This window comes from Plodia interpunctella, chromosome 26 (assembly GCF_027563975.2).
Source record: "Plodia interpunctella isolate USDA-ARS_2022_Savannah chromosome 26, ilPloInte3.2, whole genome shotgun sequence".
In the NCBI taxonomy this organism is placed as follows: Eukaryota; Metazoa; Arthropoda; class Insecta; order Lepidoptera; family Pyralidae; genus Plodia; species Plodia interpunctella.
In genome coordinates, this window is record NC_071319.1 from 2666732 (window position 1) to 2687315 (window position 20584).

At 37.2% G+C, this 20584-nt stretch overlaps 6 protein-coding genes across 7 annotated transcripts; 3 read left to right on the forward strand and 3 right to left on the reverse strand.

Annotated features, from left to right (window-relative positions):
• The first annotated feature begins 162 nt into the window (after positions 1-162).
• Positions 163-10006, forward strand: deltaCOP (Coat Protein (coatomer) delta). 2 transcript variants are annotated; one of them, XM_053764595.1, is made up of 14 exons: positions 163-285; positions 424-463; positions 554-674; positions 920-1022; positions 1407-1526; positions 2170-2229; positions 2678-2877; positions 3713-3865; positions 4367-4443; positions 5297-5385; positions 6012-6165; positions 7128-7239; positions 7961-8083; positions 9754-10006. In XM_053764595.1, the coding sequence occupies exons 1-14, from the start codon at positions 283-285 to the stop codon at positions 9920-9922; spliced, it is 1524 nt and encodes a 507-aa protein (XP_053620570.1). In that variant the 5' UTR covers positions 163-282; the 3' UTR covers positions 9923-10006. The 2 variants fall into 2 exon arrangements, with proteins under 2 accessions (XP_053620570.1, XP_053620572.1); XM_053764597.1 differs by having other exon boundaries at positions 3716-3865.
• Positions 10007-11009: 1003 nt separating this feature from the next.
• Positions 11010-13695, forward strand: LOC128681195 (uncharacterized). The gene is made up of 4 exons (XM_053764921.1): positions 11010-11251; positions 11776-11944; positions 12599-12863; positions 13285-13695. The coding sequence occupies exons 1-4, from the start codon at positions 11056-11058 to the stop codon at positions 13693-13695; spliced, it is 1041 nt and encodes a 346-aa protein (XP_053620896.1). The 5' UTR covers positions 11010-11055.
• Positions 13696-13704: 9 nt separating this feature from the next.
• Positions 13705-15634, reverse strand: LOC128681196 (uncharacterized protein). The gene is made up of 3 exons (XM_053764922.1): positions 15056-15634; positions 14406-14540; positions 13705-14063 (listed from the first exon to the last, which is right to left on the reverse strand). Exons 1-3 carry the CDS (start codon positions 15243-15245, stop codon positions 13750-13752), a joined length of 639 nt encoding a protein of 212 aa, XP_053620897.1. The 5' UTR covers positions 15246-15634; the 3' UTR covers positions 13705-13749.
• Positions 15635-16913: 1279 nt separating this feature from the next.
• Tim10 (Translocase of inner membrane 10) lies at positions 16914-18338 on the forward strand. Its single transcript, XM_053764924.1, has 2 exons — positions 16914-17055; positions 17630-18338. The coding sequence occupies exons 1-2, from the start codon at positions 16914-16916 to the stop codon at positions 17767-17769; spliced, it is 282 nt and encodes a 93-aa protein (XP_053620899.1). The 3' UTR covers positions 17770-18338.
• On the reverse strand, positions 18335-19855 carry PIG-M (Phosphatidylinositol glycan anchor biosynthesis class M). Its single transcript, XM_053764919.1, has one exon. It carries the CDS (start codon positions 19853-19855, stop codon positions 18578-18580), a length of 1278 nt encoding a protein of 425 aa, XP_053620894.1. The 3' UTR covers positions 18335-18577.
• LOC128681199 (uncharacterized) lies at positions 18335-20207 on the reverse strand. The gene has a single exon (XM_053764926.2). The coding sequence runs from the start codon at positions 20058-20060 to the stop codon at positions 19860-19862; it is 201 nt and encodes a 66-aa protein (XP_053620901.1). The 5' UTR covers positions 20061-20207; the 3' UTR covers positions 18335-19859.
• Positions 20208-20584: the final 377 nt, after the last annotated feature.

A 20584-nucleotide genomic window follows, 5' to 3' on the forward strand; every position in this document is an offset into this window, starting at 1 on the left:
TCTAGGCAGGTATCACTCAAATCTAGTTGTCCACGACCAACGGTGGTTCAGCCAGTCAGTGCGCAGGTCAGACAGCACGATTGAGTGAAATAAAATATCAAAATAATAGCAACATCGTTATGGCGAACGATGGAGCCACGAAATAAAAAAAAAAATGTCAACAATAAATGTCATTGTATGTATTGTCAACACGTCATCTATCTATCGCTGTAGATTTTTCAATAATTTTCCTATTAGTTTTTAATTTTTCATGTAATTTGCCACACATAAGAGAAATTTAACATGGTAATAAATCTTGTTTACTCTCACATATTATTTGATAAAGTGATACCTGTGATCAAAAAAATGATAGTCATATAAAAATATTGTTTGTGCGTCCGGCTTATGTTTACGTTTCACAAATGAATTTTAATACAATTTCAGGTGCTGATAGCAGCTACAGTATGTACGAAGTCAGGGAAAGGTAGTAGAAACGTTTTTGTGAACATTTACCTGAATTTAAACTTTAAAATTTTTTGAAAAAAGCATTACAACATATTATTCATGTTTACAGCTCTTGTCTCCAGACAGTTCGTAGAGATGAGCAAAGCCCGCATCGAGGGCTTACTGGCGACCTTCCCGAAGCTCATGCCTGGTGGCCGCCAGCACACGTTTGTGGAGACTGATTCTGTCAGGTAAAACTATAGATACATTGTATTGCTAAGGCCTGGTGAGGGGGTACATTAGCAACAGCTAATGTTGAGTAAATATGATTTTTTAAATTTACTTTTACAATTTTGATCACCAAGTTCAGTATTTTTAAACTGCAGATTACATACACAAAATACATATTGGTTTATATTCAAGCAAGGCCGACTGCCACTATTTTTATATGGAGTATGAACAATATTTGATACTTTAGATATTTTTATTATTGTAGATATGTGTACCAACCATTGGACAAACTGTACATGCTGCTCATCACAACTAAGGCCAGCAACATTCTAGAGGATCTGGAGACACTGCGCTTGTTTAGCAGAGTGGTATGTTAAATATATTATCTGCTTTTTAATGTAACTCATAAAAATAAATGAATTATGAAAAGTTAATTATTTTTGCTAATACATAGAATGCAGTGGTAGCTGCTAATAATAGAACTTGCGTAACTTATCATGTGATCCACCTTTCCAAATACCCGACAGGGTTCATGTCGTACCAAACAAATAGTGTGTTTAGTGCTGATGCATAATATAGGGCAATAAACATTTTTAATTTGAATCAAAATTCAGGCCTTATAATGCAAGCATGGGAATATCTGATTATTACCAAATCAGATTTGTTTTATTTAAAAAGCTACATCCAATAGTAGGAATCCTTAAAGATGGCAAAAAAACATATGATGGTCTTTATAAATGTATATTCTTCAGGTGCCCGAATACTGCACACAGCTGACGGAAGCCGAAGTAATCAACCAAGCTTTTGACTTGTTGTTTGCATTTGATGAGATCGTCGCCCTCGGCTACAGGGAGAGCGTTAACTTGGCGCAGGTAACCGCAGCACTTGTATTTTTAGTTGAATCTGATTTATTTGGAAATAGAAAAATTTATTATTTGCATATACCAAACTACAACTTAGCTAAACCAATTTTGATCAATCATCATCCTAATATCATAAATGCAAAAGTAATTTTGCATGTTTATTTGTTCTTCATACTCTATGTACTCAACCAATCTTCTTGAAATTTTGCACACATGTAGTGTGAAGTATGGAGAAGGACATAGGGTACCTTTTATCCCGTAAAATTAACGCGGGCAAAATCTAATATTTTATATTTTATTTAGCCTTATATCACATGTTTTTTGTACACATTTTATATACTTTTACTGGAAAAGGAAATAAGTTTTTTACAAAAATTTAGTTTTTGACACAAGCTTTTATTGTTGTCAGATAGATCTTATTGCATCCAATGTGTGACGAAAAAATTATGTCCGTGCAGTAAACTGTTGAGGAGTTTCAACGTCTAGATCCTGGGTGCACCATCAGTCTAACTTGAAATCTGGTATAGGTTTCATCGCGACACGTTGCTTAGAAGATATATAATAAGTTATGAGCGCACACACGAAATAAAACGCGGGCGATGCCGCCAGCTAAAGCTAGTTTCAAAAAATTCTTATAACATTATCTTTTCAGGTTCGTTCATTTGTTGAAATGGACTCTCATGAGGAGAAAATCTACCAAGCTGTTAGACAGGTAAGATTTTTAATTAAATAACAAAATATTAAAAATCTATTATGTTTTAAATAAATACATTGACTTGGCAATTGCACTAAAAACCCTTCCACACGATACATTCTGATTGCCCAATTTGATTGCCGATTGAATTGTGTACAATCAGATCGTGCGTCCATACGTAAACACTAAATGTCAGTAATTGATTGAGCAATCCCAAATCGAGTGATACCGACCACCCAATGACCTTGAATTTAATATTCCGTCCACACGACCCAATTTGATTATCAATCTAATCAAATTGGCCGTAAAACTGGGACGTATGGAAGGGGTTTAAACAATTTAATTTGATATGTATTACTTGTATTTACATGGTGTCTTCATGCGAAGGCCGAGTTAATTTCAGTTTAGTTTTGCCAGAATATTTTATTCAATTTGTTAGAAATATAATTTGAATGCATTCACACAGACGCAAGAACGCGAAGCAGCGAATCGCATGCGCGAACGAGCCAAGGAGCTCCAAAGGGAACGACTCGAGGCAGCCAAGCGGGGGCAACCCATCCGGTCCCAGACCTCATTCGGAGGGGGCTTCGGGTCCAGCATGAGCTCCGGATCTGAGCCCGCTATGGAGAGAGTGCCCACTTCTGCCCCGGTCAGAGATACACCCAGGTATTGTGCAGATACACGCAGGTGTTGCAGAGAAACGCTTAGGTATTGTAGACTTACACCCAGGTATTTTAGAGATACACCCAGGTATCACTCAGGTGTTATAGAGATAACACCCAGTTGTTGTAGAGATACACCCAGTTGTTGTAGAGATACACCCAGGTGTTGTAGAGATACACCCTGGTGTTGTAGATATACAGGCAGACATTGTACAATACAATGAATATACAAATTGTTCACAAAAATTTATATTTTTCCACAAGTTTTTATTGTCGTCAACAGGAGACAACGCCCTCATTTATTTACATCACTTCTTTGAAAGATTTGACAGATTGGACATTTTGAAAATAATAATGAGAAGAAAATATCTGGAATCGAGCGGGAATTGAACCCGCGCCCCTGTCTATTCGGGACAGTGCACTCTTAACCACTGAGCTATCGAGACCATGCTAGTTCGGTTGAATCAATTATTCTTATTTTTATTTTCATCTCATCTTATTAATTCTATTATTTTTGTTATCTCCGTAGGCAGGTGTCGTATAAGCACTATGTATCACTCGAAAGAAAGTACGATTCACAACTCGTGTGTTTGTCAACATTCACCCTCGTTGGAATCTATGATTTTCATTTCTCGCTGAACAATGTACTATATGCGGCTCTCGACTAACGTCTCGGTTGTCAACATTCACCCTCGTTGGAATCTATGATTTTCATTTCTCGCTGAACAATGTACTATATGCGGCTCTCGACTAACGTCTCGGGTGTCAACATTCACCCTCGTTGGAATCTATGATTTTCCGATTTCTCGCTGAACAATGTAGTACGTATAATATTGTAGCAGTCGTCCGTCGGGACGGTCGGCCATGAAGCTGGGGTCGCGCGGCGCCGACGCGGACTCGTTCGTGTCGCGCCTGCGCTCGGAGGGCGACGCGGCCGCGGCGCCCGCGACTGCTGCCGTGCCCGATAAACCGCTGCCCGCCAACCAGAAGCTGTGAGTGAAAAAACAATCTACAAATCAACCTGGGGCAAAATTTTTTTTTTTTTTGTATGGATTTGATGAAATTTAAAAAGTATGTGGGATCGGCCAATAGAATTTTTAAGTTCGTGAGGCAACAAAATCGGTGAAATCGTTTTTGAAATATTCCCCATTTTGTATAAACTCATCAAAACTCTCAAAATGTTCGCGAGGTCTAAGTTCGCGGCGAACAACTAGTGTAGTATTAATTTAGATGAAGCTGCCAGAGCGCAGCTTCATCTATATGCGATACGGCTGTGATGCCGGCGCCGGCTAGCGTAGCCGAAAAGCCAACCAAAAAGAAATTAAACAATTGGGAATGCCATTGTTACCTTTTAGCTGCCGAGAGTATACGTTGCTTAATCGCTTCTTACAACATCCAAGGGAGAATATGAAGTGGTCTTATTTTGGGCGGGACCAACGCCCAAAATGTTCAAATCTGTCCAATTTCAATTCGACAAATATAATATTTTGCAGTGTTCACTTGCGATTTGAGGAGCGGCTCAATTTGGTGGCCGGCCGCGATGGCGATATACAGAACTTTGAACTCTCAGGTAATTGAAATAAAGTACATTTTACAGTACAATTTATTTGTAAATTTTCATCCTAACTAATATTATAAATGCGAAAATAAATTTGTTACCTCTTCACGCTCTATCTACTCAACCAATCTTCTTGAAATGCAGACACGTAGTTTGAAGTACAGAAAAGGACATAGAGTATATCTTACATCCCGGAAAAATAAATTCTCCAGTGTAAAATTCACGCGGGCGAAGCCGCCCGATAAAAGCTACTTATGTAATATTTATCGAAGCTACTAGCACTTCGAAGCGACCACTGCTGAGAAGAAATGTCACAACCTCGCGTTTTTCAGGCTTCATTCTCGGCTGTCACGTAAGACATAAGCGAATGGATGTTAATCTGTATATGTTATATATAATATATAGCATCTTTGATAGTTTTTTCATAACACAAGTCCCGAACTTTGGGGCTAACTAAATCTGTGTGATAAATATAAATAAATATATAGGGACAAATCACACAGATCGAGTTGGCCCCAAAGTAAGTTCGAGACTTGTGTTATGGGATACTAACTCAACGATACTATATTCTATGTCTATATATGCATGATATATAGATAAACATCCAAGATCCAGGTCAATCTGTGTAAAATATAATTTGACCTGACCGAGAATCGAACCCGGGACCAGTGTAGCAGTCCGGCGTGATGACCATTAGGCCACGGACGTCGACTAATCCATGTGATTATGGTGATTTTGTCTATATATATGTATATATATAAGACTTAAATCTTAAAATTATAAAAAGTCACCTGTAATTTTTCGACCGGCCGGCCGCCTGACGTCACGCCACCCTGTTCATAACACGTTGTATATGTAATGACAGGTTTGCTGACGCTGCGCATCAGTAACGAACAGTTCGGTCGCATTCACGTGCACGTCGACAACAAGGATTCTAGATCTCTGCAGCTGCAGGTAACCTTGTCAACTTTTTTTTAAACAGTGTTGCCAGCCCACAGGAGTGAATGAAATGTATGATATATACAGTTTGGCAAGAAAGTGAAAAAGACTGATTTTTGACGAACTACTATATATACATAAACATACCTATTAGACCTACCTGCGGTGAAGTTTGTTGCGCCGCTTCTTCTTCTTCGCTTAAATAGTTTTTTTGACGTCATTATGTCATGTATATCAATGTAAATTGAATAAAGAATTTTGATTTTTTTTATAATGCCGGCTTCACACTGTCGTCGCGCGGTGCGCCAAACTTTCGGGGATTCGGTATACATCGCTGGTTTTTTGTTGTGGTAAATAAAAGCACTCATACAAAATAAGTAGTTTTCACGCATTCGTGTGGGCATGTGTTTATGTTGTGCGACAGTATGCAGCTGGCATTTTGCTCCAATACGGTATATAAGTTTAACACATAATAAAATTTACAAAGTTATCTCTGTAACACTAGTTTGAGGGTTTTAAAACATATCATATTATATTATCTTAATATTTATTCTTATTATATATTTTTGTGATACCTATAATGAGATGTGATTATATTTTTTCATGTCATTAAATATTTTCGAAACATCGTTCCGTAACAGACTCACCCTAACGTCGATAAAGAAGCGTTCCGTTCTTCTGGCGTAATCGGACTGAAGCAGAGCCAGAGGCCATTCCCTCTCCACAGCGACGTGGGAGTCCTCAAGTGGAGATTGACTGGCGCTGGGGCGGATGACAAGCTGGCGCCACTCTCTGGTAACTAACTTATTAACCCCCGACGCAAAAAGAGGGGTGTTATTATAAGTCTGACCGCTTAGTGTGTCTGTCTGTGTACGTGGCACTGTAGCTCATCAACGGACGAACCGATTTGGATGCGCTTTTTTTATTTGATAGCTAATTTTTATGCGGTGGTTCTTAGATATGTTTGATCAAAATCGGTTCAGTCGTTCATAAGTTGTAGCGAAATGAATATTAAAAGTCGGGGGTTTTTAATTTGTCTCAAAAATAAACTTGTTTACAAGTTTTATTTGTGTATATTTACAATAGAAAATAAATGAATGCGCTGTGTTCTCTTAGCTGGTACAAAGCAACCTTGACAAAATGTATTTCGGTGCAAAACCACAAACTATATCTATAGCCAGGCCGCAAAGCCACAGGCTAGTGTGTGACTTTGAAAACTAAAAAATAAACTTATAAAAAGTTATGCTATGGTATGTTTAATATATAGACGCCTATGCTCAGTAGTGAGCGGAAGGTGACTGAAATGAATGAAATGTATGATACAATCTGGCAAAAAAGTGAAGAAAACAGATTTTTGACAACCTTCTCGCCATTGCAATACCAAATAGAATGGTTAGGATTGGTTGATAAACAGTGTTGCCTGCCAACAGGAGTGAATGAAATGTATGATATATACAGTCTGGCAAGAAATTGAAGAAAAAGGATTTTTGACGAACTACTCTAACTTTAATTTCTTGCTCTAGAGCATTTTACTTTTGTACGAGGCTTTTGCCCAGCGGTGGGAATTAAACACCTAGAAAATAAAGAGATTATATTTAGCGCATAAAATAAATTTGTAAGCTTCATGATCTAGATCTAAAAATCGATTTTTAGGTGGCGTAACATACAATCACAATGTCACACTTTACTAATATGAGAGAGAGAGAGAGAGAGAGAGAGAGAGAGAAGTGAAAATTTGTTTTTTTCATTGTGTACAGTGAATTGTTGGCCGTCGGAAGGCGCCAACGGCGGCTGCGACGTGAACATCGAGTACGAGTTGGAACAACCACACCTCACGCTCTCCGACGTCAACATCACCATTCCTCTGCCGTGAGTATTTTATTTATTTCTTTCTTCTTCCACAAACAATGGCAAGATAACACCAAGGAATGCGTGAAGGTAGTTAGGGGAGGCTTTTGCCCAGGAGTGGAACTTAAAGAGCTATTAAAAAAATATATCTTCTTCATCATTCTTCATGGTCGTATTCCTCATGGCTGATGGTCGTGGTCATTATGTGGAGTGAAACACATAGCTACCTTCTAGGCATTGTTAATGGAGTGATTTGCCGTTGTCTTCTCCATTTCACACACAAATTGATAATCGACCAGTGTGCAGGTTTCCATAAGATGTTTTCTTTCACCGGAAGTAAGTGGTGGTCGATGTGAACTGAGTCAGATTGGTTTACAAACTCAGTGGCTTGAGTAGAATGCGAAACTGGGACCTTTTTATCCACCTTTTTTTCTATAGTATGTATACTAATCTGACTTTGTATAGCAATTTTCATTGACCACCACCCATATTCTTCCAGTGAAGGAAAACATCGTGAGGTAACCTGTGCACTGGTTGACAGTTTATATTCACGAGTGTGTATGCGACAACTTGCCACTAAATGTCGGTAGATAGTAATAAAAGTCACATCAGGTGCCTTTAGGCGACTGATTAAAATCAGTCACCATCAGTGTTAGTATAACTCACTTGAAAAGAAGAAGATCACAAAAAATATGATTTATGTTAATCATTTTTTTAATAATGCGATTTCAAACATTTTCAGTTCTGGCAACACTCAAGTGGTGGTCCACCAATGGGAGGGCAGCTACACGCAGAAGGGCAGGTCATTGATATGGAGCATCCCAGTGGTCAACGCTCAACAGAAAACTGGAAGCCTCGAGTTCACGTGAGTTTTTTATTATCCATTTTCATACCTATCCTCTCTCACGAGAGGGAACGCACGAAATACTAAAGCTGTGTCATCAGCATAACAAATGTAAAGCATTTAATATTTAAAAAAATATATGTACATTTTTTAATAAAAAATCTTTCATTTCTTTATTTACATTTTTTAATAAAAAAAATACTAAATAATTTAATATAAAAATGGTGATCCCACCCGGGTGCAATAATTTTTTATTTAATTGACCGAGCGAGCGACTTGGGGCAAAAATATTTATTTTGCATGTATGTTTGTAACGCGATAACTTTCGAACCGTTGGTCTGTTATGATGAAATTTAATAAGTATATAGAGTCTGTCAATCTCATTTGTGATGCTGATGACACAGCTTTAGTGTTTCGTTGTGTTACCTCTCGCGGGAGACAACTCCAGCCAAGCTGCGACTGTCACCTTGTATTAAAATCTGGGTCGACAAAATATTTGGGTAGGGAGTTGGACGATAAACTTTGCTTTGACAAACACATTGTCATTACTACTATAAGAGTTCGTAAACTAATTCCCACTATGAGACTGCTGCGAGAGGCTACCGATGGCCCTCTGTTAAAAACTGTCTATCTATCACTTTGTCAGAGTATAATAAACTATTGTCTTCTGGCGGAGCTGCAAAATCTAACATGATCATTCTAGAGCGAGCCCAAAGACTGTTTTTAAAGTATCTCTTCGTAAGCCTAAACGTTTCGACACTTTACTTTTGTATGAGGACACTCAAGTTCTAAGCGTGCAAAAGCCGTTTCTTTTTCGCGCCATCTTGTTCAATCACAAATGCGCTCTTCGACTTCCAAATTACAATGATTTAGCAAGCAGACGAATTTTCGTTAATTCAGCGTTTGCCCAGCGCTTTGAAAATATTATGTTCCCCTATACTTATAACAAAATTGTCAAATCGTGCGATATTAGATCGAGCCCACTGAGTGTAATAAAAAAACGTATATTTGATTTATTTCTTTTCTGGTTTTACCAAGATGCAGAATGTTTTCTGCATATTATTTTATTTGTAATTATTTCATAATCATAACATTTTCTCAAATTGCATTCCAACACTATTTTAAATATTAAATATATATTGTTGTTATTTGATATATATTGTTGTTAATTTATTAGTGAATTATTTTTTGTTTACTATAGCTATTTTTAAATATATTTATTTTTTATATTATTTTATAATCCATCCAAAACTATTGTAATTTAAATTGTATTGACTGCTTTCTATTTTACTATAATGAGAGTCTGAATTGCATTTATCTTATTTTATCAATTTATTTATTGATTCAAATTAATTTCCTTTTTTTTCCATTTTGTTGCATGGCGCAACAAAATGGAAAAAAAGGAAGTTTTTGTTTGTTAAATGTAACGATTTTTACTCGATGCCCACGACACAGGCCTAGCCTAGTGCGGGATCATATGTTAATTTATATGCATGTAATTAATTTCGAGAAATAAATAATTTTTAATTCTTAATTCTTTTAATTATGTCAATAGAACTTTTAAGTACGTGGGGCATCAAAATCGGTTCAGTCGTTTTTGAAATAATCATAATTTTGTAATAAATTTATTTAGTTCGCGGCGAACAACTAGTTAATAGAATGCAGCTAGTGATCCAATAATTGTTTCCCAGTGTGACCCCGGCCATCCCCAACGATTTCTTCCCGCTGACAGTGACGTGGACTTCGGAGACTTCCCTCGCCCAACTGACAGCTGTCAAAGTGACACAAGCCGAAGATGGCAGTCCGGTGGATTACTCTCAGGACATAAGCTTCCACCCTGACAAATATGAGATTGTTTAGATAGACATGTTTTGTCCGAAATGTATTATTTCCACAGTTGGATTGTAAAGCCGTGATTCATGTAATAAAAGTATATTTATCGAGTGCAATTGTTTTCTTTCATATCTTTTGAACACATTCGGGGCTGTGACGCCGTGAAGCCCGGGGCCAACGTAAAAAGTAAACCTTGAAAGTTGAAGTTTAATGTTTTTTATTTAACAAATGGACGCGTGGTTATACGAAGAACTAAATAAGTAGTTTCTTTTATTGATGGAACTAGCAGCCAGTCCCGTTTTCGCTCGAGTAAAAACAATAAATTCTACAGCAATCATACGATCTATGGGTGAAAACCTAATGAAAATCAGTGCAGTTGAATTTATCGCAAACAGACAGGACTTGGTTTTGTAATATGTAAGGATTTGTAAAAACACTTTTTGACCTCGGACTTACCTACTCGTGAGTTTATTTTTCACTGTTATTTTATTACAAATTAGCTGATGGCCGCGACTTCGTTCGCGTGGCCGAACAATTTTTGGTAAGGAGTCAAAATTATTAGGGAAATGTAATTGTACAGACAAATGTAACAATACCTATACATACAAAAGATGCTAATCAGACTGAAAAGTATACTTTCTATAGTTTAGCTGAACTATTATGACTCTTCTTCAGGTGTTCCAGATCTTCAATTATTATACCTCAACAGAAAATGCTCATCAGACTGAACGACTTTTGTTATGGCGTCATTTCTATATTTCCTGTAGGTCAGGTGTATCAGATCTTAGATTTTTGTATCTCAGCAGAAAATGCTCATCAGGCTGAATAACATTTGTTAAGTCGTCACTTCAATATTTCCTATAGTATATTTAGCTGTACCATCATTGTTCTCCATTATGTGTTCCAGTTTTCAAAATCATTTACCCTATATGTTACCCAGGCTTAATAGCTATACAACAAAAAAGTTTCATTCAAATCCGTTCAGTAGATCCGGAGATTATACAAACAGACATACAGACTTTTTTCTGCTTCTACATCGCCCTAAATTATTTTTTTGAAATTATATTAAATGTACAGACAACTTTTTTACTGTTTTATTATATGCATATATGTATTGTTACAAATATTGGCTATAAAAATATACGATTAATATAATAAAAATGCGTGTTATTTTATACTGTGTCGTTTGCTTGTGCGTTTTACTCGTGATATTTCTCGAGACACATGCAGATTTCGACATGAACGATCTGTATGAGCTGTACAAACAGTCACTACAGCTTTCGGAGTCTGCTGAGCCGAAGGATGACATGCGTTCGAAGAATACTACTAACTTGGATTATGATTTGAATCATACTTGTGTGTATCATAGAAATATTATGTGTGTGAAATAATAGAAATATTATTTTACTTATGTTTGGGAACAAACAAGAGGTACAATAGGTATACAATCTCTCTCGCATTTTCCCGGCTTCTTCCTCAGCCGTTGAGCGTCGGAGCCCAAGATCCGATTTCCTACGTTTTCGTGTCTATTTCGCAGTGTCACCCCTAGTTGTCAGACCAAGACCATAGGCATAAAGATTAATATAATAAGTATAGGCATTTTCCTGAGCTGTTCAGAAATTAGGCCTCTCTAGTCACTTTCATATACTTACATCAAATATAAGTTTACTCATCATCATAGTCGTATTCTCATTGTAGTCATGACCAGTATCTATGGCTCTCTTGACTAAAATAGGGCCTTCTAAGTAATGTGATCTTCCTGACTTACTATTGAATGGGCAGGGCAATGCTGTTTTTTTCTCAATAATACACAACATGGTCATAAAGAAAGCATAGACGATGTGTAGAGTAGCCTATCCACTAACCATTACAATCTACAGTCTTCCATTCCCTTGATGGTTATCAAGTTAACGCGACGCCGGCAAACGAGGACAAGTACCGGTGGGTAGCCAAGGTGATCCACTCGAAGACTGAGCCCGGCCCATATGCGTGCACCGCGGTCTGTGTCGAGAAGAGAATCTTTATGACCGCCGCCAGGTGTATATACAGGTGGGTGGACTGCATGCTGAGCTTATATAGGTGTGTGGACTGCTTGCTGAGTGTATACAGGTGGGTGGACTGCTTGCTGAGTGTATATAGGTGGGTGGACTGCTTGCTGAGTGTATATAGGTGGGTGGACTGCTTGCTGAGTGTATATAGGTGGGTGGACTGATTGCTGAGTGTATATAAGTGGGTGAACTGCGAGCTGAGTGTATATAAGTGGGTGGACTGCGTGCTGAGTTTATATAGTAATGTTTATACAGGTGGGTGTACTCCTTGCTGAGTGTAATAGGTATGTCCTTGAGGTATACACACGAAGTGGTAAGATACGGTATCTTGGGTAGACACGAAGATTAATATTTTTTTACAAAGGTTGTCGTAAGTCGTCCCAGCATCTGCCTTCAGTCCCGCGTATCGCAATAAAAATGGCAACAGATGACAATAATAACGATTTTATACCCTTACCCCTTACGAAGTAGACATAGGAATGTAATCTGTGACATAGGCAAAAGTTGCGACGAAAATCGAAGGCTTTAGCTGAAGCTGGCGGGCTTATCGGTGGAATCGAGACAGGTTGCTGGCTCACCGTCTATGAGAAGAAACTATACGTAGTTACAGCCCGAGAGATGACTAGCTGGCTCAGTGTTTTTTTTTCTCTTGCAGTTTAAAAGTAGACTTCACATCAGTGCTCTACAGAAATCAAAGGTTCCCAACGCAAGCCTTCATCCTGCCTTCAAATCAGAGCAAGCAACTCTTCGACGATATAGGGTTGATAGTCGTCGGAAAAATCGATGCTAAGGTCAAATGGAATATAGCAAAGTTATTTAAAAAAGCAAATAGGACTGGCGACAATTTTCAGTGGTTTGCTGACTTGGGCATCTCGGCAAATAAAGCTGTGTATAAGGTTGTTGGATATACCACGGAGAAGGTAAAATAAATAATAATAAAAATTTATTTCTTTCTCACTAATAACATTATTTACATCACATTAAGCATTTTTCTCTTATGGATTTACGTCTCTCTCTCTCTCTCTCATCTGAGCGTTTTTCTGGTTTCTTCCTTAGCCACAAAGCGCCGCAACCCGTGTCTGCTTTCGTACTTTTTCTTCACTTTGTTGCACGAAAATAAATCCACTCCATATCCTGGCGTAAATGTCGTACGATGCGATTAAGGGACACATAGCTTAGGCAATAATGGCATACCCGACGACAGTTGACGTCAGGCAGGCGGCGAATGGGTATGTGGGTTAGTGGGTGTGGGACCCACGCCTCAATTGGTATGTTGTCTTAATCACTTGGTTTAATATTTAGCGACTATTGAAACATAATTTATACAAATCATTGTTACAGGGTTTGCACAGAATAAAAGCGGCCGACAGGAAGTTCACGCTGTCCGAGATGCCAGTTATTATTGACATCAACATGTGTTCCTATATTTACACATACAAATACATCATAAGAGGTTTCTTTGTTCCTTGCTACTACTCCTGTACTCGCAAAGAATTCGACAAGAACAACGAAAAATGCAATAATTATCATGGTGTAGAAGGCAGCGCAATAGTACACATGAAAACCGGGGAGATACTCGGTGTTGCTACATGGGGAGCTTATTCCACACGCGAACTACCAGTAGGATTCTCTGTAGCCAACTCAAATAAATTCTATAAAGACTTATCATGTGCTATAAATATTAGAAATGATGACGCATTATTAATGGTCAGAGGCTTCTATCAGTCATTATGCGAACACGCTTTCAAATAAAACAAAACATACTATGTAACAATATTGTTTATTCACATCTGAAAAGCTTACAAACTACGAATTATTTACGTTAAAATTAAATTTAAAATCTGAATTGGAGAATGAGAATTTGAATTTTTTATCCTCGGCCTTCGCACTGGGATTTTCAGTGTTGCTATTTTCAGGTGATTCTGTGTTGCATTTATTAGGTGGATCAGTGTTGCTATTATCATGTGTATTGAGTATTGGGCCACTGTTGTCGACCTGCTCTGGTGCCAAATCAAAATTAAAACGGAATGAGGTATCACCGGTGGTTAAAAATGCAGACTTTCTTAAAAATGTTGCTTTTGGTTTGTCTGGGGCATCAGATATCTTCATTTTGCTTGCCACTGAAATAAATAATAAGGGACTTAACTCCCCATATTCCGATGTTCCTATTGTAGACACAATATCACCATTAATATGTTATAATTGAGATTTTGTTCACCTCCTATTTTCATTTTATCTGCCTCTTGAACTTGAAGTCTAGTATATAGTTTGTAATTAAAACATTTTTTGACACAAGAGTTTTTTTTTACATTTGTAAATAAACACATCACAATACACATCTTACATTATATCTTATACACAGAGGCACAGCAATACTGAGCGCAGATTTTTACAATTATACCCTAAATGACGCTAATAACTATCTCTTCATCATTTCTCCCGTACCGTGGAGGTATACATACTCTTTGCAAGTTTCTTTTCTTCCGCAGCCATCTTAGCTCGGTAATCGCCAAAATGGATTCTCATCAATTGCCTCTTTCTGATAACTGGTTGATTATTGTTCTTGAGAACGGCGAGCACTTTCCAAGCCTCTTGTACTGAAATCAAAAATAAATTTTATTAAGTTATGAATACCCTTATATATATAAAACAAAGATGTCTATCTGTTCGCGTTACACAATTTACTGCAACGATTTTCATGTGGTTTTCACCAATAGATAGTGTGATTGCCGAGGAAGGTTTAGGTTTACAATTTATTATGGTTTTACCTGAATGAAGCCTAGGCGGGCTGCTAGTTTAACATAACATAGTACAAATTTCTCTAAAAGTTAAAAAAAAATAGGAAGACCAGTCAGCCAGTGATCAAAGATTGATAGTGATCTTAACATTTAAATTCAAGGTACATCAATGAGCTAATAAATTACACATGCAATATAAAGTATACACACAAATATAAATTCTTTCCCAGAAAGGTTCAGCATTTCAATTTCGCAACATATACAATAATTGCAATGAACAAATGCATATTGATTCTAACCTCAAAATTATCAATATTGAAAATCAAGCGCAAATTATGAAGAAGATGAGAAAAATAAACATGAGTTATACTTACAATGCTTTTCACCTCCCTTCTTTTCTGCTAATGTTCGCTCTAATTGCTGAATACACCAACAGAGTTCCAACTGAAATTGTCTCATCGAATCTTCAGGATCTACATTGTCCCCTTTATCTTTTTCCGATTTGCATGGTTTCTGGATGGAACTTGATTTACCTTTCGGGTGTAATTTTGTTGCTTTAGGCATATTAGTATACTAAATTAATAATTATTTCACGGAGTTTCACTTCACCACGTTATGTTTTCAAAACACCACTAACTAAACCGAAATTGTCAACGTCAAGTCATCAAATCAAGAAAGAAGCCAAGCTTGGAGCCAAGCCAAGGAAATGAAATGGTTGATGTTATTTTTTCTTTCCTTATGACCATAGACAAAAATTACGGGTGGTAGACAGAGAAAACTGTAGATCCTGGCAATTACGCTCATACTTAATAGAAAGAGATATATGTGCGTATTCATCATATACATGAGAAGAAAAGAGATAGACTTCAACATCTTTTGTCCCCCATCACGTGCCCCGATACTTTCACGTTCCACTTCGAATGAAATTAGCACAGAGATATAAGATGTAATATTCTCACTGTGCTGTGGTCGATCCGTGACTCGTTCCGTGGTCGTATGGATACCTATATTAATAACAAGCCAAGCAATTCAGCGTGAAAAATGGCGCGGTATGATGCGTTCACAACAGTATTTTTCCACTTGATCGCTGCGCTGCAGTATAGCGACTAGCGACTTCCGTTCTGATAATGACGTAATGTGACAGCTTCAGGAACTAAATAACCTCAAAATATTTCACATTCAATTTTTTCTTGAATTAATATTAGGTACATAGTATGCCGCTTGGAAAATTTGGGAAAATAACACTTTCTTGGTAAATACAATGACATTAAATGTAGTGTAAACGTGTATATGTAAATTTTAAAGTTTTTTGTATAGTCCATAATTTTTGTTATTTTCAGATTTTAATTTTAGAAAATTATTAATCAATCCAATACAGAAAAAGTTGCTTTATAGGTAATTATGTTCTAAATTACCTTGTATTTTATTTTTTGTCTCAAATAACTTAATAGTTCATATTATTTGACGTACTTATTCTCACAGAAAAATAGGAATACAACCTAAAATACTGATTTCTATCTTAGGTATCTCTAAAGTTAAAATTAGAAACCACACCACATTAGATATATTAATGTCTTAACATAATTATAGACAATGATACATAAAAAAAACTTTATTTCTATCAATGTAGTAAAAGTTAATAAAACCTTAATTAGTACCCTAATCTTTTTATATGATACAGGACAAACTAATATATAACTTCATACATATTTGATGGAAGTAATTATAGATAATATGATTAAAAAATAATTATTGCAGGGCAGCAATAACAGTGACCAGTTTGTCTTTATTTGTGGTCTCCAAGAACTACATAAATGCTCGCCGCATTGAGAATATGAAAGCTAGAGAACGTATGCGAAGATCTAACGAAGGAAAATACGACGATTTATATCGCAAGGTGGCATAATTGGGTAAGTCATATTCAAATTTTCAGTCTTTACTACTTTTCTACTTTGAACTAGGCTGCCTGCACTAACTTTTGCCCGTTTTTAAAATAATTTTATTAAAGTACATTTAAACATGCAACCTTTAAATTTGGACACCATATGCACTAATCATTTTTTTATTAATTTATAAAAATTATCAAATCAAAAATTCTGGAAGTTTTGCGGAGCAGCTGATTTGTATCAGTCCATGTCGGAGTCTGCATATTTATCATCAGTTTTGTTTGGGTGAAGCTGTATATTAATTTTTCAGTTGTTAGACAAATAACAAGTTACCTATTAGACAAATATGGCGGCGCCCCAGTTGGACCCCGCGAAGCTGCAGCTAGTCCAGGAGCTGGAGCTGGAGATGATGTCAGACATGTACAACAGGCTCGTGGGCGCATGCCACCGGAAGTGCATACCTTTGAAGTATCACGAGGCTGAGTTAGGTGAGATTACTTACAGATGTAGTCATGCCTAATTAAAATGGATTTATTACACATGTGCTTTTATCCTAATTTTGAAAATAAAAAAATTCTGTGCTCAGCTCAGTGGTTTTAAGAGCACTACCCTGGATAGACAGGGGCATGGGTATATCATTTTCAAAAGTCATGCCTTATTCGCTAAATAGCACTCAAAAAAATATTTGTGAGATGACTTGAAGCCGATCTACGCACCGAACGCGTATGCATGCACAACAAAATTGTATGGAATTTACACACGTGTACTCGTGCGTATACATCATGTGTTACTAACAATTCCGAACAATGGTGCTGTACAGGAATTCGATTCATAAAAGGATCAACATAATGCCGATAGCTAGACACGGCCGAATAGCCGATAGGTACCTATGTAGACAATCGAAATTTTAAAATATGTGCCATAGCAAATACCGAAATCGGCGTGGGTTGGCAAGCAAAAAGCATTTTGCGAATCTTTAATGGTGTCGATGTCGACACGAATGGACTTGTATGAGAGTTTTTATTTACAGTATTTTTTTAGTATTGTATCTTTTTATTTCAGGTAAAGGAGAGTCTGTGTGCTTAGATAGATGTGTGGCGAAATATTTGGACGTCCATGAGCGCATCGGCAAGAAGCTGTCTAATATGTCGTCAGGGGAGTCCGAGGACTTGACGAAGATCAACATCCCAGAGAAGAAATAATTAGGAAAAAATAGAGGAGACAGTAAGGCATTATTTGTAAAGGTGTAGTGAAAATTAGCGAATATAATACTATTTTGTTACATCTTTATGATTGTCTTAAAAGCTCATTGAGATTGCCTGAACGAAGACACATTGCATTTAGTTTTGCGACATTTAAAAATATTGTAAAGATTTGCTTGAGTTTGAAAGTAGGTTACAAGAAAACTTTGGTATTCGTTTAGGCGATCTCTACCACACTGTCTGTGTCTCTAGCCCGGAAAAATAAACGGATTTGCGGGTACTTGGGAAGTATAAGAGTGTTGTACTTATAAAATAATTAAACACTACCTTTTTTCTTACGAATTGCACTTTTGAGAGTTCAAAATAATTCAGTTTAATGTCTTTAATGTTAAATGGTTACCTCAATATGTCAAAAGTGATCATAATTATGTCTATTTGAAACTTAAATAGAACGAAATGCCTAAATATTTAATTTTATTAACTGATGGATGCATTTCAGTGTGGGTGAATTAGTTATTTTTTAGTTATTGTTAGAACAAATTGTTAGAAAATAAAAGTGTACAAGTTAATTATTTCGTTTAATTTCCCTACGAAATTTAAATAACAAAAACAAAACACCATCTATCTACACATTAACACTACACTAAACAGTTCATTTCAAATTGAAACATCTATTTTAACGACGGCTAAAATGTTGAAAAATGTGTCTATGCTGTGATTACATTGTTCGTAATGTTACAAATGTATATAAGTTTGCGATATGAGATACCAGCTATAACTTTGGATTATTATATTAAATTACATGCATTTATTTATTTTTACGAACATTTAATTGAGTATTGAAGCCGTAGTCAACATCGAAACTGCCCATAAGATGCCCCAACACAAACACGTTCGCGCAAAAGAACAAAATCCCTTTCAGCCAGATCAATTCAAATACATGCCTCGATTTGAATTCTAACATATACGCGTAAAACAACCAGGCGGCTTGCGCCGATACCCATATCGTAGCAAGCAACATTGCTTTTGCCTGAATCATCCTCAAATTGTGTGCAACCAATGGCAGCAGAGACAAAAACCAAATAAAGTACTGTGATGTCATAACGCTGTTGAAAGTGACAAGCACCGCAGCTTGACAGAATAATGCGAAAGGTAACGTCTTGGGTTGACAGCCAAATGTCAAGCTTATAACGAATAGGACAAGACACTCGAATAATAGGGAAATCGTCTTGACGATATCAAAATATAACTGGTCCATAGTCAAATATAAATAGTAGAACATCACAGAGAAATTGTGTCTCGTGTCCTTTCTGAGTAGATGGTAAATGTACGTTTCGAATAAGAATTCGTATCCGTATAGCACGTACATGCCGCAGGTCAACATTAGAAGCGTTGACACGCAACTCACAGTTAGAATTATTTGTTTCCTATTCGGCATTAAGCTTATAAATCCTTCGGTCAGTCCAGTGTTCCGATCGATTACATATTGCCCCAGAGATAGGTACATAGGAAAGCTGAACACTAAAGGATACAACCGCAAATGTATCGCAACTCCCAATAACGAACCAGAAAGGCAATACTTCAATAAACCTTCAACGATGTTTGTCTGTAAGAAGAGCAAAGACAGAATTATGAAGAAGCACGGCACAGAGTCTGCGTTGCCTCTGGTTGAAATGACAACACTCAGTGGATTGTACAGCCAAAACAGAGTACTGTAGACGGGAATCTTCGATTTTCTATCCTTCCACTGTATCTGATGCTCGACTAACAATTTTACAGCAAAACTTATCAGCAAATCGAAAACACAGAATAGGACTTTGCCAAAGTTCTTGCCAATAACGATGTTGGGGACTAAGAGATACGCTATCAAAGGACTGTAGCGATAAGTGTGTCGTTTGTATGGGGAGTTTCCTCTCAAAACGTGTCTTGCCGCGTCCGTGAACACGTGGTAATCTATGTCTGTGTACGCCACGTCCGAATATTTGTCGTGGAAGTCTGCGTACGCAATCAACAGCAGGCGAATAACAGCGCCCATAACCAGATGGTATCTAAACGGAAGATCGATAAATTTCTTAGCGATCTCCATTTTATTATATTCGCGTTTTTAAATCTTTTGCGGCCGATTGCAAGCAGGTCTTGAATTCGTGGAACTCTTTGGCACAGTCACTTTTCTTCAGTTTATCCTCTTTGAACAAAACGCAGCGAGCGTACAAAGTAGCTTGTTGAGAGCACTTCGCGAATAACACTGGGTATTTGGCTAATCTCTCTTTGGCTTTGGCGACAGATTCCATATTACTCTGACACAGCCTTCCTGTGGAGAGCTAGCGTGGTGGGAGGCTCGGACAAGTCGATGGGCTCTCGGGGCCTGAGGAAGATGTCGTAGATCGGTTTGGAGAAGAAGATGCCCAAAGTTGCGATAGTGAATGTCAGCTGAAACGTCCTCGGATAGCGGAAGACCCAACTTCTTTTACCTAGAGGTTGGCTCTTGCGACGATACTCCATATTAACTGAAATTGAAACACGCAATAAAATTAATTCAATTTTTACTGTAATTACTTGCTTAGAACGATTATTAATTCCTAGAAACTTAAATAATTTGTCCACTCTACAAGTTTATTGAAATATTCTTATTAGTCGTATACCTTGAGTCGCGGCTATTATGTGGCTAGACTTCCTAAGTAATATTAATTTTCTATTTTTGGTTCATCTCCATTTCACACACGGTAAAATATCAAATTTAGTGCAGGTTTTTTCACGATGTTTTCCTTCACCGGAAGCAAGTGATGGTCTATGATAAAGGGGCACAGCCTTGACA

What these genes read in the sequence shown, in the direction of transcription:
- LOC128681199 (XM_053764926.2), bottom strand. Translation starts at nt 20,060, where the DNA reads ATGGAATCTGTCGCCAAAGCCAAAGAGAGATTAGCCAAATACCCAGTG.
- LOC128681195 (XM_053764921.1), top strand. Translation starts at nt 11,056, where the DNA reads ATGCGTGTTATTTTATACTGTGTCGTTTGCTTGTGCGTTTTACTCGTG. An exon ending in TTATGATTTGAATCATACTT is followed by an intron (nt 11,252 to 11,775) that starts GTGTGTATCATA and finishes TACAATCTACAG; the next exon opens with TCTTCCATTCCCTTGATGGT. An exon ending in GCCGCCAGGTGTATATACAG is followed by an intron (nt 11,945 to 12,598) that starts GTGGGTGGACTG and finishes TTTCTCTTGCAG; the next exon opens with TTTAAAAGTAGACTTCACAT.
- PIG-M (XM_053764919.1), bottom strand. Translation starts at nt 19,855, where the DNA reads ATGGAGATCGCTAAGAAATTTATCGATCTTCCGTTTAGATACCATCTG.
- deltaCOP (XM_053764595.1), top strand. An exon ending in GTGGAGACTGATTCTGTCAG is followed by an intron (nt 675 to 919) that starts GTAAAACTATAG and finishes TTATTATTGTAG; the next exon opens with ATATGTGTACCAACCATTGG. An exon ending in CTAGATCTCTGCAGCTGCAG is followed by an intron (nt 5,386 to 6,011) that starts GTAACCTTGTCA and finishes GTTCCGTAACAG; the next exon opens with ACTCACCCTAACGTCGATAA.
- LOC128681196 (XM_053764922.1), bottom strand. Translation starts at nt 15,245, where the DNA reads ATGCCTAAAGCAACAAAATTACACCCGAAAGGTAAATCAAGTTCCATC. An exon ending in GAAGGGAGGTGAAAAGCATT is followed by an intron (nt 14,541 to 15,055) that starts GTAAGTATAACT and finishes TTTTGATTTCAG; the next exon opens with TACAAGAGGCTTGGAAAGTG. An exon ending in AGAAAAGAAACTTGCAAAGA is followed by an intron (nt 14,064 to 14,405) that starts GTATGTATACCT and finishes TATTTATTTCAG; the next exon opens with TGGCAAGCAAAATGAAGATA.
- Tim10 (XM_053764924.1), top strand. Translation starts at nt 16,914, where the DNA reads ATGGCGGCGCCCCAGTTGGACCCCGCGAAGCTGCAGCTAGTCCAGGAG. An exon ending in GTATCACGAGGCTGAGTTAG is followed by an intron (nt 17,056 to 17,629) that starts GTGAGATTACTT and finishes TTTTTATTTCAG; the next exon opens with GTAAAGGAGAGTCTGTGTGC.